Source organism: Centropristis striata, chromosome 21, assembly GCF_030273125.1.
Source record: "Centropristis striata isolate RG_2023a ecotype Rhode Island chromosome 21, C.striata_1.0, whole genome shotgun sequence".
NCBI lineage: Eukaryota > Metazoa > Chordata > Actinopteri > Perciformes > Serranidae > Centropristis > Centropristis striata.
Window position 1 is genome coordinate 19,536,435 of NC_081537.1, and position 21,905 is coordinate 19,558,339.

At 37.5% G+C, this 21,905-nt stretch overlaps 1 protein-coding gene across 1 annotated transcript; it reads left to right on the forward strand.

The window, feature by feature from the left end:
- The first annotated feature begins 1,206 nt into the window (after window positions 1-1,206).
- On the forward strand, window positions 1,207-19,409 carry LOC131959971 (uncharacterized). The gene is made up of 9 exons (XM_059325182.1): window positions 1,207-1,225; window positions 1,308-1,994; window positions 2,462-3,187; window positions 4,882-5,097; window positions 5,184-5,363; window positions 10,322-11,008; window positions 14,003-14,749; window positions 18,468-18,683; window positions 18,767-19,409. Exons 1-9 carry the CDS (start codon window positions 1,207-1,209, stop codon window positions 18,964-18,966), a joined length of 3,678 nt encoding a protein of 1,225 aa, XP_059181165.1. The 3' UTR covers window positions 18,967-19,409.
- The last annotated feature ends 2,496 nt before the right edge of the window (window positions 19,410-21,905 follow it).

The window sequence follows — 21,905 nt, forward strand, 5'->3', positions numbered from 1 at the left end:
GGCGGGACTTAAGTGCGCTGTTGGGTTCTGAGCAGGTAAAAAACAACATGCATCAGTAACCTCAGAAGGAGCAACAAGTGGTATGAACTGACAAACAAAATCAGCTGTTCAACATTTAAAGCAACAAATTAGTATGGCTCTACTGGATATTTATATTTCATAAAGAACTCATAAAACTGAATGTATAATGCATTATGATTACATGAAACATGCTGTTTTAATCAACATTTAACCCCCAGAGCGGTTTGTCATGTAAGTTGAGAGCGATCTGATTAAAGCATTGTTCTGCACAAATTATGCTAATGTGTAATTGTGCTTACTCAGCAGTAGAGAGGATTTTCATCAAGCAAACCATTGTGACCAAAATAAGCAGGCCACTGTTTGAGTCCAGTGAGGTGGATTAACATAAATAATTATTGGGACAGATGAAATAGGCCTCGGCTCCCTGCACCCCACTTCGGGCTTCTGTTTATTGTATCAATAAAATGTTCAATGTTTGTTGTGTTATGTAATATTAATCTAAGATATAGAGAAATGTGTTGCACAAAACAAGACATTAACAACCATCTGTAAGTGTTTGTTCCTATTAATTTGGTTATGTAAGTGCGCTGGCAGAGGCTGCAGGTAGACACTGATAAGCTGCTCCGGGACCTGGAGTCGCTCCAGAACAACCAGTTCAACAACATAACAGTACTGTTGTTTGAATTCCTAGAACGTGGATGCTAAGATAGACTTGTCATATCTATGCTTCTGGTTGGCTGACACTCAAAAATGCTTTGTTACAACAATGGAAACCACATGCATCAAAATTGTACTTAAGTACAATAGTTGAGTTTATGGTTTTAGTCACATTCCACCACTGTGTAAAACACGATAAACCAAAAACATAGCAGGTGAACTGATACATCTAATGACACAAAAATAATGAACAAGGGTAAGAGTAATTAATCAAGTGGAAAAAAATGCATATTTATATATATTTATTCTGGCAGGTGTAATTTACCAGAACGATGCAAAGCACAGAAGCCTACGTGCAAGAACATGTCTTTCCACTGATGTTATCTCTTCCACAAAAAAGGTTGATCTTGTCAGTAGATGAGTTACCTCTTCACAAAAGAACAGTGTGACATTCACTGGCTACATTCACTGATCTTACAGGCAACAGCAACACATCCCATTAGAAGCCTTTATGCATGTTGAGAAAACATGGAAGGACCTGGCAGAGGTGAGTCGTGTGTGAAGATCTATCAACAGTCTTTCTGTGTTCAAGTGCTTTTTTCATGTTACTATCTTTGTCTTTCTGTCAGAGTTGAATGCAGTGCTTGTGGGATCAAAAAGCTCCCGAAAATATCTGGTTGGAAACATCATCCTGGGAAGGCAGGCGTTTGATCCAGCAGATGTAACATGCCGCTGTGAGAGAGGAGAGGGAGAAGTATGCGGGCGAAGAGTCTCGTTGGTCAAAGCCCCTGGGTGGCTGCGAGGATACACCCTCTGTAACACACCCGAACTTTTCAAGACAGAAGCGATTCTCAGCGTCACTCTGTGTCCACCTGCACTGCACGCTTTTATCCTGGTGATCAATGCTGAACTACCGTTCAAAAATGAGTACAATAAGGCGACAAGGGAGCATTTGCAACACTTTTTCGGTGGCAAGGTGTGGGATCACACCATCGTGGTCTTCAGCCACAGAGGTGAGCTAGGCCACAAAACCATTGAGGATTACATCGAGAGGGAAGGGGCGCCGCTCCGGTCCATTCTAGAGGCCTGCGGTAACAGATACCACCTTCTTTGTGACGATGGCACAGACAACAACAAGAGGTTCAAAGAGCTGTTTGAGAATGTTGATGCCATGGTGGCAAAAAACAGGTGTTACGAAGCCGACAGCACGCTGATTCAAAGTGTTGAGTCGAGGAGGAAGGAAGTGGATAAAAAAGCTGAGGAGATGCAGCTTCAGACACAACAACAAAGGAAACAGCTCAGAAGTCTTCTGACAGGTCAGTTGAGTTTTATTTAATTATATAAATGTAAATTTGAATAACAATCTATGGAGTCTATTTTTTTTTCTTTTCTTGACCTCAAATCTAATCTGGAAACATAAATCCGTAGTCACCACAGTAGTTTCCGAGATCTGGGGAAATAAATTAAGGTCAAACACATGATGGGTATACTTCAGAGCAAAGAGTATTTCATATTTTACCAAGTCTGTGGTTGAAATTGAAAAAAAAAATTGTAAAAGCTGTAGAATATTCAGTTTTCACACATTAAAATAAATGATATAGGCACATGCAGTATTGCATGTGACTTTTAAAATTACACGCACAATAGTGTTTTACATGCAGCATTTTTTTTAAATGCCTGATTTGGTGTATACGCTCAAGTTATCAGAGGACAAAAAGAAGTTTTAATGATGAATAATTGCCCTTGAAAGTACCACATTTTTAATAGCCGTCTTGTTATGCAGAGTCAACACTCGACCTGAGGATCTTGATGGTTGGGTGGGTGTTTTCCGGGAAGACTGCCACTGGGAACAATATTTTTAGTGCTGAAGTGTTTCAGTCTGGTGACAGAACGATGAAAGCATCAAAGCAAAGTGGCGAGGTGGCTGGAAGAAAGGTCGTTCTCGTTGATACTCCAGGATGGTGGAAATTTTTCCCACCGATGTTTACCCCTTCAAATTTGAAGTCTGAAATTTTAAAAGGAGTGTCTCTGTGCTCGCCATCACCAAATGCCATCCTGCTGGCAGTGCCAGCTGACACATCGTTTACCGAGGAACAAAGAAGAATCACAGAGGGCAACATGAGGCTGCTAGGACAGAGAGTGTGGAGACATGTGATGGTGCTGTTCACAATCGGGGACAGTCTGGGGGACAAAACTATTGAGCAACACATTAAAAGCGAAGGGGAGCCTCTCCGCTGGCTGATTGAGAAATGTGGAAACCGGTATCATGTCCTCAACAACGCGTGTGCAGATGGTAATCAGGTAACAGAGCTGCTGCAGAAGATGGAAGAGATGGTGGCAGGAAACAGCTCTTTCTACCTCAGTGCCTACCCGGAAACAGATGATCCACCACCTGAGGAAGACAGAAGTGACTGTTCAAGTGAAAAAAAATATGAGATTACAGAGCATCTGCTCATCGAATGGGACCGCAGTAACTGGGAAAAATACCACAGCCGCCAAGCAAACAGAAGTAAGGGAACAGGACCAAACAGTAAGTATCCTAAGACTGAAGTCATCAACGCAATATACTCTATCTGCAGAATTTTATATACTAGAATCTCACAATATTATAGATTAATTGCACAAAAGCCCCCTTGTATATCCTCTTTTGTTCTGATCATGCACTGTATCTGTGCAGCATGCATACAGGCTTTTATAACTTATTATTCATTACCTATTACAAACATAATAGTAGGTGAGGGGTGTAGGGTATCTGATTACAGATACAAATTGCCTCCCGCAGGGGGGAACAATTGTGTCGTGGTTAAAGCTTATTTAGATCAATCTTGCTATCAGAAATTGACTAAATTAATATTTATATTTTAAATAAAATTAAAGTTTACAGGGCACCATCCCATTTTCTTAGAAAGAGGAAATATAGCAAAATCACGGTAAATCAGTCTCATAAAGTTACTTAACTATCAATTTGGAACACTGATTAATAATTAACCTAATAATTATAATCAAATTACCATATTGTGACAACCCCACTCTCACACACATGCTCACAACACTGATTACTGACATTTATATACATTTTCTTTAGTTAATACTTCTGAGTTAAGAAAAAATGTTTGAGATTATTTCACTCTATTGTCTGGTCTCCCATCTTTGTCACAGTTTTAGAGCCAGGCTGTGACTATATTCCTATTTAGTATTGGTTAAAGGAATTTGGAGTTCTTTTCATAGCAGAGGTTGGCATAACACTCATTCATGTGCAACATTAAAAGAAACAGTATGTTTAGTCCAAAAAGATATTTATTCTAAAACAATGCAAAGCAAGCAAAATACACAATAACTAATCTAAAAGACTATTTACAGTAGAAATGTGGGAGAAACAATTGTGTTTGTTTGTGTGTGTGTGTGTGTGTGTGTGTGTGTGTGTGTCTGTGTTAGAAGAAGTTAGTAAAGTTAGTGTGCATGTATGACTAATTGTCTGTGTAAGGCAAGGTTAATCATACAACTTTAAATGATGTGGCTACACAAAATATTTCAACAATTATACCTAACAAACACACATCACATAACAAACTTGTTCTTGCTTGTTCTAACTGCCCAGAGTACTTGGGGGTTGTGTGTCTTTGTTTGGAGGAGAACAAAGAGAACTTCCATTTTGAGGCTAAGGAGAAGAAATTGCTGTTGTAAAACCACTGACCTAGGGTCGGTAAAATACATCAATATCACTCGTTTTTCGCTGCCTGTACCCACGACCTATACATATATTTAGCCTGATTTGCCAGAAGTTTTTAAATAGTTTAAAATCTTGTGTAAAATGAATATGATTAGTAGGAATGTAACTAAGTACGTATACTCAAGTTGATTTCTTTTACCTAAATCATCTCCTATTCAATATTTGGTTCAGTTTTTTTTGTTTTCTGAAAAAACATATGTAACTAGTAGTAGTTAAAGTAGTTAAAATTACCTTGACATTGAAATGCTGCTTATAAAATAATATTATTATATATATAATTATAATATTATATACTATATTATTGTATCCATATTGTATTAAATATATATATATATATATATATATATATATATATTTGGACGAATACTTTGATACTTTAAGTACATTTTGATGCTGATACTTTTGTGTTTGTGTTTTTTTTGTGGTATCTGGATACTTCTTCCACCACTGATGATTACTGTATTTTTAACCAGTGAGTGATGTGAAGTCTGAGGGTTCAGAAGAAGAGGAAGAACAAATAAAGCAGCCAAATGAAGACGACCAGTTCAAGACCTATTTTGGTTCTGAAGTGAAAGGTGTAGGCGATGCAGAAGGAGGGCCTCTGCACAGATGGATGGGACTGCTGGAGGAAGAGTGGAACCGACGAGAGGTGTGCGTGGAACAGGCGGCTTGGAGATATTTCCACACAGGTGACAAAAAAAAAAATCAAATACCGATGTGCATGTAACTTTTTTCTTGCTTTAACATTCTGAATCTTTGTCTTTCTCCACCGTAGATGAGAGCACCACATCTGAGGATAGTTATCGGCTGCGTAAATCAAGAGAGAATGTAACATGGTGGCTGAAGAACCACTACAGACCGACAACATCTGGGCGTGGGGCAGATTCTGGGACCTACTCCATCAGCGGCAAATCAGAGGAGGACCTACTGAGAGAAGAATCCAGGCAGATCGAAAGTCCCTCTACTGAGAACTGATGTTTCCTTAACCGGCTGGCTCTTATTTTGTGACCAGGCAGTTAATTTGCTCACACACAGCTAGGTTAATATGTTCCACAAAAACATCATAAAATGATCCACAACTGGAGAAAGATACCTGATTGTAAGTTGCTGCAACACTACGCTGTAAAAATTGTAAGAAAAAAATAAGCAGTAAAAAGAAAACCAAAAAAAAACCCATTGTCGCTGTCAAATAACACTAAACAACTGCCATTTTACATTTGATATTTTCTTTAAAAATGTATGTATAATATAATAATGCATGTATATTATGCAGTAAATATATGTATTTGCATGTATAAAGAAGATATAGCTGTAGAATAACCTGTTTTTTTTTTCAACTTTAATATGCAACTTTTGCTGCCAGACTTTTCAACTTTAAAAACAAATTAACATTGAAATTGAAAGTTGTTCTCTAGCAAAATAAAAAGTTGTTTTAATTTTACATTATTTTTTACATTTATTTTTCCCCATAGAATTCACTGTAATTTAACAATTATAAGACCATTTGAATGATACTATAAAAATAATCCATAATGTCTCATTATCTTAATTTATAGATTTTAACTTCCATTTAATAGTTAATGTTTGTTATAAAAGTAATTTACCTTTTTTTTATGGCATTTGCACTTACTGTATATTAAGCACTGGAAAATACTGGAAAATAATAAAGGAAATTTCTGGAACATTTTTTTTTCTTTTCTTTTTTTACAGTGTAATTTACCAGCTTACTGTTGTACCAGATGACCCTGAGTCTTAACAGCAGGCTGTTTGTTCATGCAAGGGTTCCCCCCTTAAACAACAAATAAATATTGTCTACTTCGAATAAATTATGAAGCAGGCAGAAAATTAGTAAAGTAGGTGTTAAAATAATAATTAACTATGTATAAAACTCCAGGAGTGGACTTGAGGATTGTTCAGTTCAAACATGGTTCAGTCCCGTATCTCACATTCATTTTGTAACAATTCAGGGCAGCTTTTTGTTTAGTAGTTACTGAAACAATGCAGCTCAGGCCGCAGAGGAAAAGATGATAAGAAGATTAAACACTCTCTTCGCTCTTTTTTTTCAGGAAAAAGTAAATGTCAGTAGTGAACATCAGAAGCATTTTGCAAAGCTCTGAGGTTTGGGCCAACATGGTTTACCTTAATTTGGCCTTGAGAGAGCCTGGCGACCTGTCCCACCCGCCTCTCGCCCAGTGACAGCTGGGACTGACTTTAATTCATTTTTGTTGAATGCCAATTCTGCCAAATAAATATCTTTTTCCTCATCATTGCCATATCAAAATGAAGGCAACACTCCCAGTGGAGACTTCATTTTCGGCCACTTTTATCTTTCTGTTCATTACGTTGTTAATCTGAAGTGTCAGGCTGCATGTTGAGGTGGTGGAGGTGGTGTATGATGTGATAAGTAGGTTGAGTACTGGGAAGTGAGATCCGCTCCATTTTCCTTGGAAATACACCAGAGAGAACCCGGGATCTTGAGCATGTGTGCACTCAGGGTTTCCCCCTATTATTATAAGGCTTAGGTGCAGGCAAGTGAAAAAATCAATGTGAAGAGCATCAAAACTAACTTAATGACTTTTCCCCTTTTTACCCATCTAATTGTTCCCAGTGGACTTTTAGGTTGTTTATTTATTATCCACTCTAGCTTTTCTCACCTTTTGTACACAGACATTTTAACCTTGTTATTAGAGTAATAAAGCTGGAATACATTCAGCTGTGTAGCAAATACATTTTACAAGCACTCTGAATGAAGCAGAGCGCCAAAAATGATCCATGGTTTCCTTCCAGTGTGTAAGTTGAACATGCATATTACAGTGGTGGAATGAAACTAAGCACTTTTACTCAAGTACTTGTACTTTACTTGAGTATTTCCACATATTTAATTTAAAACTTCTACTTCACTTTAGTTGCCAGCTTTAGTTACTTTTAATAAAAAGATTTAACATGAAAAATATATTATAAACCACATAAAAGTATAAATGAGCCCTACCTTGACAACAGTAAAATGCTGTTATATATTTGGAATATAAAAAACAATTTGAGTGGGGCCATTCTGCATAACGAGTACTTTTACTTTACTTTTTAAGTAGATTTTAAGTAGATCACAGCTGGAATGTCCCCAGTTTGGAGAAGCAGGTAGGAGTACCAGTACAGAAGGTAAGTGTTTGGCTGTAAGAAAAAAAAGGTCACACTTACAATAAAAAAAATTAAAAAACGAGCCAGTATGCCACATTCAGAATGTTTTCACTGTCTAAACTTACCATCAGACAGCTCTGTTTAAAGTTACAGAAAGAACTGAATCCATCAGCTCTCCTTTGACAGAACACAGAACTTTCTGGTCTACTACTACCTGGATCAGTTAGTTTGTTTGTGCTACTGTGTTACAGCTAAACAAAGAGGTCAAACTGAAGAATAAACATTTTATTGCAAGGACATTTAAATTATCCCAAATATAACAACTTGATGGTTTAACCGTATCAGATCCTCGGTCCATTCAAAACGTAATATTAACTTTTCTAGTATGTCTAGATCTTTAGATTATTACTGTCATCTGACTCCACCCATATGCATTAATTTAATTGGATGTCCATAAGCCAATCACAGTGATCCGCATGATTTATACTGGACCCAAGCAGAGCCACGCCTCCTTTTTGGCCAAAAGGAGACAAGGAAGATTTTAAACATTTATTCATACTGTTAAAGTGCATAAATTCTCTGTTAAAATTAAACATGAGATGTCATATTACTTCAACGTGTCCAAATATCATATGAAAGACTTTCAGCTTTGATTTTTTTTAATGGACAAGTGATCTGAATGTAACCAGAAGGAAAATAGGTAATAAATAGGAAAAAACTGCTTTAATTTATTCTGACTGTTGATTATCTAATGATATAATCAGTTTATGATACAGCCTATGGATCAGAATATTCAACTCAAGAGACATTTTAAATAATACAAAAATTTTAAATTTTAAAATATAAATGCAATGTTTGCATTGCTTTGAGTCAATTATTCATGAAAATTGGATAAACTTGTGTTTTTGTTGAAAAAGGACTAAAAGTTTAGTTAAAGTTACAAAAATATATTTATCCTAAGCTGACACTGATGTTGGTCATACTGAGTGTCAGGATCCCACAGTTTTCCATTCATCCTCAAGGCTGTATACACCTGTGTCCACATTCTTTAAAACTGTTTTTGGTTCGTAGCTCATAATTACTCAGTTATGGGTTCTTTATTCTGTTGGTCGTACATCAAACCACATAGCTGCTTTCAAGCATGATTCTGTTGTTTGCCAGAACTGACAGGAAGGTATTCAATACACAGCCAATAGAGAGCAAGTCATTGTTTCCTCTCTGGTGAGGGCGGGACTTAAGTGCGCTGTTGGGTTCTGAACAGGTAAAACAACGTGCATCAGTAACCTCAGAAGGAGCAACAAGTGGTTTGAACTGACAAACAAAACCAGCTGTTCAACATTTAAAGCCACAAATTAGTATGGCTCTACTGGATATTTATATTTCATAAAGAACTCATAAAACTGAATGTGTTATGCATTATGATTACATGAAGCATGCTGTTTTAATCAACATTTAACCCCCAGAGCAGTTTGTCATGTAAGTTGAGAGTGATCTGATTAAAGCATTGTTCTGAACAAATTATGCTAATGTGTCATTGTGCTAACTCAGCAGTAGAGAGGATTTTCATCAAACAAACCATTGTGACCAAAATTAGCACGGCACTGTTTGACTGTAAGTGCGCTGACAGAGGCTGCAGGTAGACATAGAGATAAGCTGCTCTGGGACTTGGAGTCGCTCCAGAACAACCAGTTCAACAACAAAACAGCACTGTTGCTAGAATTCCTAGAACGTAAAAGCGAAAATAGACTTGTCATGTCTATGCTTGTGGATGGCCACATATAATCTCACACTCAAAAAAGCTTCATTTCAACAATGGAAACCAAGCAAAGCAGCTTTGTTTGGAAGGCTAAAAGTAAATGTAAAAGTACTAACACCACACTGAGAAATTACTCAGTTACAAAAGTATCAGCATCAAAATGTAGTTCAAGTACCAAAAGTAAAAGTACTCGTACTGCAGAATGGCCCCACTCAGATGTTTTTATATATTTCAAATATTTTATTAGATTATTGTTTTTAATGATGCATTTTTGAAAGCAGCGTTTTCATTTTGTAAAGAAAGGGGTCATTCAACTACTTAATTTACTTTTATGAGGTATAATTAAAAAAATGTCTAATAGCTATAAATTAATTATGATTTTTTATGTTAAATCTCGACTTGAAACATAAATAAATCTGAGTAAAAAGTACAATATTTGCCTCGAAATGTAGTGGAGTAAAAGTATGAAGTTACGTAAAAGGGGAATATTCAAGTTAAGTACACATGCCTCAAAATTGTACTGTACAGTCACAATGCATAACAGAGTTCAACCAAACACATAGCAGAAGAGCAGATAAATCTAATGACACAAAAATAATGAATAAGAGTAATAAAGGGAAAATGCATATTTATATATTAACACATAAACACTGAACAAATCTACACTGAATCCTGTCCTAATGCCATCATTCAATCAATGTAATGTACTGGAAGGTTGCAAAACACGGAGGCCTATGTGCAAGAACAGGTCTTTCCACTCATGTTACCTCTTCTACAATAAAAAAAATATGCTGTTAATCTTGTCAGCTGATGATTGAAAGGGAGTTGCCTCTTCAAAAAGCCAACAGTGTGAGCTACATTCACTGATCTTACATAAAGGAAACACAACTCAGAAATCCTTTATGCATGTTGAGAAAACATGGAAGGATCTGGCAAAGGTGAGTCGTGTGTGAAGATCTATCAACAGTCTTTCTGTGTTCAAGTGCTTTTTTTTCATGTTACTATCTTTGTCTTTCTGTCAGAGTTGAATGCAGTGCTTGTGGGATCAAAAAGCTCCCGAAAAGATCTGGTTGGAAACATCATCCTGGGAAGGCAGGCGTTTGATCCAGCAGATGTAACATGCCGCTGTGAGAGAGGAGAGGGAGAAGTATGCGGGCGAAGAGTCTCGTTGGTCAAAGCCCCTGGGTGGCTGCGAGGATACACCCTCTGTAACACATCCGAACTTTTCAAGACAGAAGCGATTCTCAGCGTCACTCTGTGTCCACCTGCACTGCACGCTTTTATCCTGGTGATCAATGCTGAACTACCGTTCAAAAATGAGTACAATAAGGCGACAAGGGAGCATTTGCAACACTTTTTCGGTGGCAAGGTGTGGGATCACACCATCGTGGTCTTCAACCACAGAGGTGAGCTAGGCCACAAAACCATTGAGGATTACATCGAGAGGGAAGGGGCGCCGCTCCGGTCCATTCTAGAGGCCTGCGGTAACAGATACCACCTTCTTTGTGACGATGGCACAGACAACAACAAGACATTGAAAGAGCTGTTTGAGAATGTTGATGCCATGGTGGCAAAAAACAGGTGTTACGAAGCCGACAGCACGCTGATTCAAAGTGTTGAGTCGAGGAGGAAGGAAGTGGATAAAAAAGCTGAGGAGATGCAGCTTCAGACACAACAACAAAGGCAAAAGCTCAGAAGTCTTCTGACAGGTCAGTTGAGTTTGTTTGATTATATAAGTATAAATTTCATAACAAATTATGGGGTCTAATTTTTGTATATTTTACCTAAAATCTTATCAGTAAACATAACTTTGTAGTCACCACGGTAGTTTCTGAGATTTGTGAAAATAAATTAAGGTCAACAAGTGGGCAACAAACACCTGAGGGGTATAACAGCAAGGAGTTTACATATTTTATCCAATCTGTGGATGAAATTTCTCTCAGATTTGAAGTGTAAAAGCTGTAGAATATGCAGTTTCAACACATTAAAATTAATGGTATAGGCACATACAGTGGGGCGGTATACCGGTATTAAGAGTTATACCGGTATATTTTAGAAATAGATATGTATTTGAGACAATGCCGCCATACCGATATATAATATATTTTGATGTTGCCTTTGTTATTGCCGTTTGCTCCTTACTGCGCCTGACAGGCACAGCACAGGGCATTCTCTGTTTCTCATACTCTTTGGCTCAACCCGCCCCTTGAGCGTTTACCTTGGCTTCTTTGGTGGATTCTGTTACCACACTGTGCTCTTATTTTTAAAGCTGCATGTGTTTAGCGACAGGAAGCAATTTGTCACAGATTAGGTTTTTGTGATTAAAACAACTTTAATTGTTAGCTAATGTTAGCTGGCGGCTACCGAACGGAGTATGCTGCAGTGTATTTGGATCTAAGCGGCCCGGACAGGTTGATAGTATTTAGTTCGGCTTTCGTGCACACACGCACATGGAGCTTTCATGTGGGGGCAGGACTGAGACAGACAGGTAGGCACGTTTCTCTGTCATGCTGAAATTGACCATTCGCAAAAGCTCTGCCCCCTTAGTTACTGTTACTAAGCCCGTCAAGCTTCCAGGTACATCAGCAGCCGTGGAGCGGATGACGCTGTTTCAGCAAGTGTTTTTGGAGTAATACCTCAGAGAGGTAGGCTGCCGATTCACAGAATGCTTCAAATATTAAAATAAAATAGGTTCATAATGGCATGTTGGGATGTTATGTTCAGCATTGATATATACAGTACAGGGTTGTAAATGAGCTTCTTTTGCTTATAGCACTGATGCTACAGAGGTTGATAGTTTTGTAGCACAATCCACCAAATCTCTATCATTGGTATGTAACTATAGTTACAACACCTCATCTGTAGGCTAGACTCTAGAAAACATGTACAATAAGATGTCACTGGTGCCAAGATGGAAAATCATCCATAGCACATACTGATGTAGCATGTGCTATAGGCTACATCTGTATTTGTACTCTACTGTGACTTATTATGAAGAACTGAATAAACACAGAACTAGACCGGGTGTGTTGATAACGTTGGTTGATAATGGTTATTTTTATTTGGCTTACACAGAAACATCCAATTTCCCCCCGGAAAAATCAGCAGCCCACAGCTAGATGAAAAAGACTGATCCATGAAAATGATATCGCTAGGCTAATTCACTGCCGTTAGTGTCCTTTTGCCAACTCTGGTAAACCTGAGGCTAACGTACATGGTCAAAATGCTATACAGTTTGAAAGATAATTAGTTAGATTCTAGTTTCACGCCAATCCCAGCTGACCTAAGTTTGTTAGACTAGTTCTGCACTAGTAGTGGTAAGAATACTAGCTGACAGGAACCACAGCTGTTAAATCTGGTTTGGGTTTTCTCATCTAAAAGCTAGACAATTGTTAGTAAGCTCATTTTAACTTTTAAGCTCAGCTTAACTTGGAGCAGACATTTGTGTCTGTTGATCTTTGTGATATTAAGTTTGGAGAGGGGTCTCCCACACTGATTAATCCACAGCCAGCAATGCTCCTCTTGCTTTTTAGGTTTTGGAAAAGGGGAAAAACGACTCCTCCTGCTAAACAAGGTGTCAGACCGTTTCACCTTGTTGCTCAGAGCTCAAAGCTTGTCAGAATTTCTTCTCTTAGAAACGGTTTTGCTAAGGTAGGATTGGACAAGGAGCTTGGTAAATTCAGTGCGCGTTAGTGTGTGAATGCGGGCGCATGTCTCGGAGAAGGACAGAAAGGTGGGAGTCGGGTTTTGACTGACTGATGGGTGTAAGACACTGCTGAGCAACGGCAACACAACGCAAAATAACTTTATACTATAAATCATGCAAATACACTTTCAGTAGCTTGAAATGGGACATTACCGCAGCACACAAGACTCTAGCGGGCCGCCAAAGTCTAGGTCATTGATGGGAAACTCTGAAGTAGGCATATTGTCTTTTATTTATTTCTACATTTATTGTTATTTGGAATAAATCTAGCCCATTTATTTTTGGGTTATTCATTTTATCATCACATGCTGATTAATTGTGCAGCTCTGTAAGAGCAGAGTTATTCCTCAGAATATTATTAGCAGTATTTTTTGTTATCTTTATTCAAATCTGTATTAATTTACATGTTAATACTGTGTTTCCAGCCATTGTCAGCCTTTTTCTGTTTAGATTTTTGTTATTTGCAGAGCTCTGTAAGAGCAGAATTATGCTAAATTTTTATTATAGATTTCATTATTTTATGTTTCAAACAGTGAACACCTATTGACTATATTTCTGTTGTTATTTGCACAGCTGTGCTTTGTTTAGCAGAAAAAGAAAACCTGGAAAGTTTTGTAATTGAATAAAACGGGTTGGAGATGATTACTTGTGGTGTTGAGTTTAAACTAAACACTTTGCACGTTTTGTTTAAAATATCGATATATATCATATATCGCCATATGCACATTTTTTTAATGCATTATTTGGTGCACGCTTAAGTTATGAGAGGGTATTTTCAATGTGTTACTGTGTCATTTGAGTTTACTTTGAGCTGTCATAGAAACAATTTTTGGAGCTTTTCAGCAAACGTATTAAGGAAACTTTAGAAAAAGTCATTTTACCTAGTGATGAATTGGTGAAGAATTAAAATGAAAACCAAACCAACAAAAATAAGTTTTGATGATTTATAATTGCCCTTTGACAGTACCACATTTCTAATAGTTGTCTTGTTACACAGAGTCAACACCCGACTTGAAAATCCTGATGGTTGGGTGGGTGTTTTCCGGGAAGACTGCCACTGGGAACAATATTTTTAGTGCTGAAGTGTTTCAGTCTGGTGACAGAACGGCAAAAGCGTCAAAGCAAAGTGGCGAGGTGGCTGGAAGAAAGGTCATTCTCGTTGATACTCCAGGATGGTGGAAATTCTTTCCAGCGATCTTTACTCCTTCAAATTTGAAGTCTGAAATTTTAAAAGGAGTGTCTCTGTGCTCGCCATCACCAAATGCCATCCTGCTGATAATGCCAGCTGACACATCGTTCACCGAGGATCAAAGAAGAGTCACAGAGGGCAACATGAGGCTGCTAGGACAGAGAGTGTGGAGACATGTGATGGTGCTGTTCACATGCGGGGACTTTTTGGGAAACAAAACTATTGAGCAACACATTGAAAGCGAAGGGAAGCCTCTCCGCTGGCTGATTGAGAAATGTGGAAACCGGTATCATGTCCTCAACAATGCGTGTGCAGATGGTAATCAGGTAACAGAGCTGCTGCAGAAGATGGAAGAGATGGTGGCAGGAAACAGTTTTTTTTACCTCAGTGCCTACCCGGAAACAGATGATCCACCTCCTGAGGAAGACAGAAGTGACTGTTCAAATGAAAACAAAGATGAGATTACAGAGCATCTGCTCAGCGAATGGGACCGCAGTAACTGGGAAAAATACCACAGCCGCCAAGCAAACAGAAGTCTGATCATAAGACCAAGCAGTAAGTATCCTAAGACTGAAGTCATCAACGCAATATACTCTATCTGCAGAATTTTATATACTAGAATCTCCCAATATTATAGATTAATTGCACAAAAGACCCCTTGTATATCCTCTTTTGTTCTGATCATGCACTGTAGCTGTGTGGCATTCATACAGGCTTTCCTAACTTATTATTTATTACTTATTACAAACATAGTAGTAGGTGAGGGGCAGTGACGAAAAGATATCAGTTATTAGAAACACACTAAGAGACCTCCACCAAGACTGTGCCCTAAAGCCCTGCACGGTACTGGTTCCTTAATCCTGTTATCTATGGAAGAATTATCCTATCTTTATTCAAGAGCGTAGATTTTCAGTTTGAGAGCATAATTTGTCTTTCTTGTGCTCAGATTTGTTCTCCTCATGCTCACATTTTGAGCTCGCACTCAGATTTCTGCTGCTTTCTTTCAAAATGTATGCGTGCACTTAAAAATCACATGCTTGTGCTCACATTTCTTCTGCTTGGACACAAACATTTCGCTCGCACTCAAATATGTCCTGTGCTCGCTCAAATCTAAAGTCTACGTGCTCAGATCTCAACTCTGCGCTCTCAAAACTTTTGTGCTCGGACTCAGAACACGCACGTCCTCTCAGGTTGAGGTGTCTGCTCAGACTGAACGTGGTCCCGCCCTGCGCTTAAACTAGTGTGTTTCACCAGCCAATAGGGAGACAGCTAGATTGTGACCCCGTCTTAGGTGCGTTGCCTCGCCTTTTTGAGCGCTCCGTCGGGGCGGGTATATGGTCTGTTTGTAAAACTGCTTCTCTCTTAAAATACACCAATTGACCATATTAGCCAGCTATTTGAATTGTCACCTATTTAAGACGCAGCATATTTATGTAGAATTAATCTTAAGTAGTCCTAAAAAGAGTTATCGTAGTTTAGATTATATATATTTTTTTTTAAAATTATTATTTATATATATATATTTATTGTTTTTTATTTTTCATCAGTCCAGTGGTGAAGGACGCTACCATCTGTTGCATTTTAAACCATGGGACGCCGGTTCGCATCCCGTCCGCTGCACTCTTGCTGCATGTCTTATTATGACTTACATTTTTAATTGATAAATTAATGTAACAGTAATACAATCCGTGTAACCAGCTGCTTCTCTTATTGAAACGTTTAACAAGAGATGATGGGTAAATAGACTTGGCTACGTGATTAAAAAGGTATAATGAAAAATACACTATGATGATGATAATGATTTGAGGATAACATTTGTGCTTGTAATGCAGTGTATCACCGTCCTATTTACGCGGTCAAAGCCAGGGAGCGCGTAATTAGGCTAATGTTGGTAATGCTTTCACAAGAAGGAGACTTTGAGCAGGATTCGGAGCGCGGCAGCGAATGAATGGTCGACGAGATGGATGGCCAAAGACCTCAAGTAAGTTCATTGCTAAATGTTGCTACAACTCAAAACACTCGTACTTATCAACATATATAGCGGGCCTTTGTCGGCACTAGGGACAGAAACTCATTATGAATGAAGTGACGTCAGCGGGGATTCCCTTCAGCTCGCGCATCATTATGTGTGCCGACCTGCCGCTGGTACGATCATACGTTGCCAATTATTGTACTTTCGTTGTACATGTTACAATGAAGGCCCGCTATATATGTTGATAAGTACGAGTGTCAAAATGATTACTGTACTGTTATTGAAACTACTGTATATGGTCGATGTGTTTTGAGTTGTAGCAACATTTAGCAATGAACTTACTTGAGGTCTTTGGCCATGCATCTGTCTCCCATTCATTCGCTGCCGCGCTCCGAATCCTGCTCAAAGTCTCCTTCTTGTGAAAGCATTACCAACATTAGCCTAATTACGCGCTCCCTGGCTTTGACCGCGTAAATAGGACGGTGATACACTGCATTACACGCACAAATGTTATCCTCAAATCATTATCATCATCATAGTGTATTTTTCATTATACTTTTTTAAATCACGTAGCCAAGTCTATTTACCCATCATCTCTTGTTAAACGTTTCAATAAGAGAAGCAGCTGGTTACACGGATTGTATTACTGTTACATTAATTTATCAATTAAAAATGTAAATCATAATAAGACATGCAGCAAGAGTGCAGCGGACGGGATGCGAACCGGCGTCCCATGGTTTAAAATGCAACAGATGGTAGCGTCTTTCACCACTGGACTATCGTGACACCACTAAACAAGTGAAAAATAAAAAACAATAAATATATATATATAAATAATAATTAAAAAATATGTATATATAATCTAAACTATGATAACTCTTTTTAGGACTACTTAAGATTAATTCTACATAAATATGCTGCGTCTTAAATAGGTGACGATTCAAATAGCTGGCTAATATGGTCAATTGGTGTATTTCAAGAGAGAAGCAGTTTTACAAACAGACCATATACCCGCCCCGACGGAGCGCTCAAAAAGGCGAGGCAACGCACCTAAGACGGGCCACAATCTAGCTGTCTCCCTATTGGCTGGTGAAACACACTAGTTTAAGCGCAGGGCGGGACCACGTTCAGTCTGAGCAGACACCTCAACCTGAGAGGACGTGCGTGTTCTGAGTCCGAGCACAAAAGTTTTGAGAGCGCAGAGTTGAGATCTGAGCGCGTAGACTTTAGATTTGAGCGAGCACAGGACATATTTGAGTGCGAGCGAAATGTTTGTGTCCAAGCAGAAGAAATGTGAGCACAAGCATGTGATTTTTAAGTGCACGCATACATTTTGAAAGAAAGCAGCAGAAATCTGAGTGCGAGCGCAAAATGTGAGCATGAGGAGAACAAATCTGAGCACGAGAAAGACAAATTATGCTCTCAAACTGAAAATCTACGCTCTTGAATAAAGATAGGATAATTCTTCCATAGTTATCGCCTGCACTTGCAAACATTCTGACACCCGGTCCACACCACAGATTTCAACATCAAAATGTGATTTTTATATCCGTCTATATATATTTTAGGGACATTTGTATCTTCCAAAACAAAAACAACAAGTGCATAAAACTGATCTTAAAGAGCAATTACTATATGCCGGCAGTTTCTAAAATAGTTTGAAATCTTGTGTAAATGTATTATGATTAGCAGGAATATAACATACTGTACTACAATTTTAAGGTACTTTACTTAAGAATTTCCACATATCGTCACATTCCAAAAATAAAGTCATTTTTTGACAAAAATTATTTATTCTACCTAAATCATCTCCGATTTTGGATTAGTTTTTTGTGTTTTAACAGAAAAATTACTTATTTATTTTAAGAGGGTGTCGATATGTAACCTTTATACTTTTATTCCACTACATTCAGCTGCCAGCTTTACCGACTTGTTAGTTCAAGATTTGACATGAAAAAATAAAATCTATTTAAAATAATTCTGCGTTTTTATAAATAAAACCACATTAAAGTACGTTAAGTAGTTAAAATTAGCCCTACCCTGACAGTAAAATGCTGCTTATAAAATAATACTACTCTATTATTGTATGCATACTGTATTCAAAATATATGTGGCTGAGTACTTACTTTTGATACGTTATGTGCATTTTGATGCTGATACTTTTGTATTTTTACTTCAGTTTTGAATGCAGGACTTTTACTTGTAGTGGAGTATTTTTACAGTGTGGTATTAGTACTTTTACTGAAGTAAGGGATCTGAATACTTCTTCCACCACTGATGATTACTGTATTTTTTAACCAGTGAGTGATGTGAAGTCTATGGGTTCAGAAGAAGAGGAAGAACAAATAAAGCAGCCAAATGAAGACGACCAGTTCAAGACCTATTTTGGTTCTGAATTCCCGAGTGAAGGCGATGCAGGAGCCGGGCCTCTGCACAGATGGATGAGACTGCTGGAGGAAGAGTGGAGGAGACGGGAGGCGTGCATGGAGCACGCGGCTCAGAGATTATTCCACACAGGTGACAAAAAAAATCATATACCGATGTGCATGTAACTTTTTTCTTGCTTTAACATTCTGTATCTTTGTCTTTCTCCACCGTAGATGAGAGCACCACATCTGAGGATAGTTATCGGCTGCATAAATCAAGAGAGAATGTAACATGGTGGCTGAAGAACCACTACAGACCGACAACATCTGGGCGTGGGGCAGATTCTGGGACCTACTCCATCAGCGGCAAATCAGAGGAGGACCTACTGAGAGAAGAATCCAGGCAGATCGAAATTCCCTCTACTGAGAACTGATGTTTCCTTAACCGGCTGGCTCTTATTTTGTGACCCCGTGGTTAATTTGCTCACACACAGCTAGGTTAATATGTTCCACACAAACATCATAAAATGATCCACAACAGAATAAACATACCTTACTGTAGGTTGCTGCATCACTACACTGTGAAATTGTTTAAAAAGCAGTAAAAAAAAAAAAGAACACTGTCACTGTCAAATAACACAAACATTTTTTTTACATTTTATATTTTCTTCAAAAATGTATATATAATATAATAAAGGATGTATACTTTGCAGTAAATATCTGTATTTAAAAATATATATCTGTAGAAAAAAACCCAAATTTTGCACAAAAAAAACATATTCTGCAACTATTGCTGCCAGACTTTTCCCCAAAAATATTTTTGTTCTTTTCTTTAAAAAAAAATTAACATTGAAATTGAAAGTTTAATTTTACATTCTTTTTTTTGTGCATATTTTTTTTGCATAGGATTCACTGTAATTCTAACCCTAACCCTTAAGACCATTTGAATGATACTATAAAAAATCTATAATGTCTCATTATATTAATTTACAGATTTTAACTTCCATTTTATAGTTAATATTTGTTATAAAGGTAATTTACCTTTTTATGGCATTTGCACTTACTGTGAAAATAAACACTGTAAAATAATGAACATTTATGGAACATATGTATATTTTTTCTTTTCTTTTTTTACAGTGTAACTTACCAGCTTACTGTTGTACCAGATGACCCTGAGTCTTAACAGCAGGCTGTTTGTTCATGCAAAGGTTCCCCCCTTAAACATCAAATAAATATGGTCTACTTTGAATAAATTATTAAGCAGGCATAAAACTACTAAAGTAGGTGTTAAAATAATAATTAACTATGTATAAAAATCCAGGAGTGGACTTGAGGATTGTTCAGTTCAAACATGGTTCAGTCCCGTATCTCACATTCATTTTGTAACAATTCAGGGCAGCTTTTTGTTTAGTAGTTACTGAAACAATGCAGCTCAGGCCGCAGAGGAAAAGATGATAAGAAGATTAAACACTCTTCACTCTTTTTTTCAGGAAAAAGTAAATGTCAGTAGTGAACATCAGAAACATCTTGCAAAGCTCTGAGGTTTGGGCCAACATGGTTGATCTGAATTTGGCCTTGAGAGAGCCTGGCGATTAATTCATTTGTGTGCTGCCAAATAAATATCTTTTTCCTCATCATTGCCATATCAAAATGAAGGCGACACTCCCAGTGGAGACTTCATTTTCGGCCACTTTTATCTTTCTGTTTATTACGTTGTTAATCTGAAGTGTCAGGCTGCATGTTGAGGTGGTGGAGGTGGTGTATGATGTGATAAGTAGGTTGAGTACTGGGAAGTGAGATCTGCTCCATTTTCCTTGGAAATACACCAGAGAGAACCCGGGATCTTGAGCATGTGTGCACTCAGGGTTTCCCCCTATTATTATAAGGCTTAGGTGCAGGCAAGTGAAAAAATCAATGTGAAGAGCATCAAAACTAACTTAATGACTTTTCCCCTTTTTACCCATCTAATTGTTCCCAGTGGACTTTTAGGTTGTTTATTTATTATCCACTCTAGCTTTTGCCACATTTTGTACACAGACATTTTAACCTTGAAATGTTGTTGTTAGAGTAATAAAGCTGGAATACATTCAGCTGTGTAGCAAATACATTTTACAAGCACTCTGAATGAAGCAGAGCGCCAAAAATGATCCATTGTTTCCTTCCAGTGTGTAAGTTGAACATGCATATTACAGTGGTGGAATGAAACTAAGCACTTTTACTCAAGTACTTGTACTTGTAATTTCAAACTTCTACTTCTACCATGGTCCATTGTTCACTTTCATTGAAATTAAGTACATTTACTCAGGTACTGTACTTAAGTACAATTTTTAAGGTACTTGTACTTCACTTGAGTATTTCAACATATGTAACTTTAAACTTCAACTTCATTTAGCTGCCAGCTTGAGTTACTTTTCAGGTCAAGATTTAACATGATAAACAAATTATTAATCACATAAAGGTATATTAAGTAGTAAAATGCTGCTTGCATAAATGCATAAATAATAATAATCAAATAATGTATTTAGAATATATAAAACAATCTGAGTGGGTCCATTCTGCAGAACGAGTACTTTTACTTTTGATACTTTACAGTTAAATGAGGAACACGGATAGGTTTATAAACATCACATATTGGGGAAAAAGGGAGTTGATGCATATGCTTTTTACATGCCCAGTATTAACAACATACTGGGAAGGAGTTAAGGAAATCCTAAAGTACATCTTTGAGTTTAAAGAGCCTTTGCAGGTACAACATTGGTTAGGTATTTATTTAAAAGTAAAGATAAGAGCAAAAGACATTTATTATTTTAATATACTGAGAGCAATCACCATGAAGCAGGTGACGAAAGCATGGAAACAATCAAATACCAAAATTAAGAGCATGGGTATGAACAGCAGAACAAAGTTTAGAGATGGAAAGAATAACTTTTAGAAATAGGGAACAAATACATATTTGGAATAAGTTATACTGTAAAGAACGGCTGATAAAATCAGTGGAAATATTTAATAAAATTAAGGAGATGAACTAAATTGTCCCCACCCAAACACTAACACTCCCATGCATACACACACAGATACATGAACATGCATACATGCACCACCCCTTATTTTCCCATTAGTTTATTAGTTTATTCTATTATTTTAATAATAAATTCATTTATATGTTTTTTTTGTTTGTTTGTCTGTTTATTTCTTTTCTTTGAGATCCTCATTTGGGAAATACCAGTTTGCCTCGTATATATGTTTGTCTGTTTACCTTGTGGTTTGTTATTTACTTTGTGGATATACTCTACCTGGAAAAAGGGGGAAAATGCAAGGTACAATATTGCAATGAAAATGAAATGATTGATTATGTTTGTAAAGGTAAGAAGCC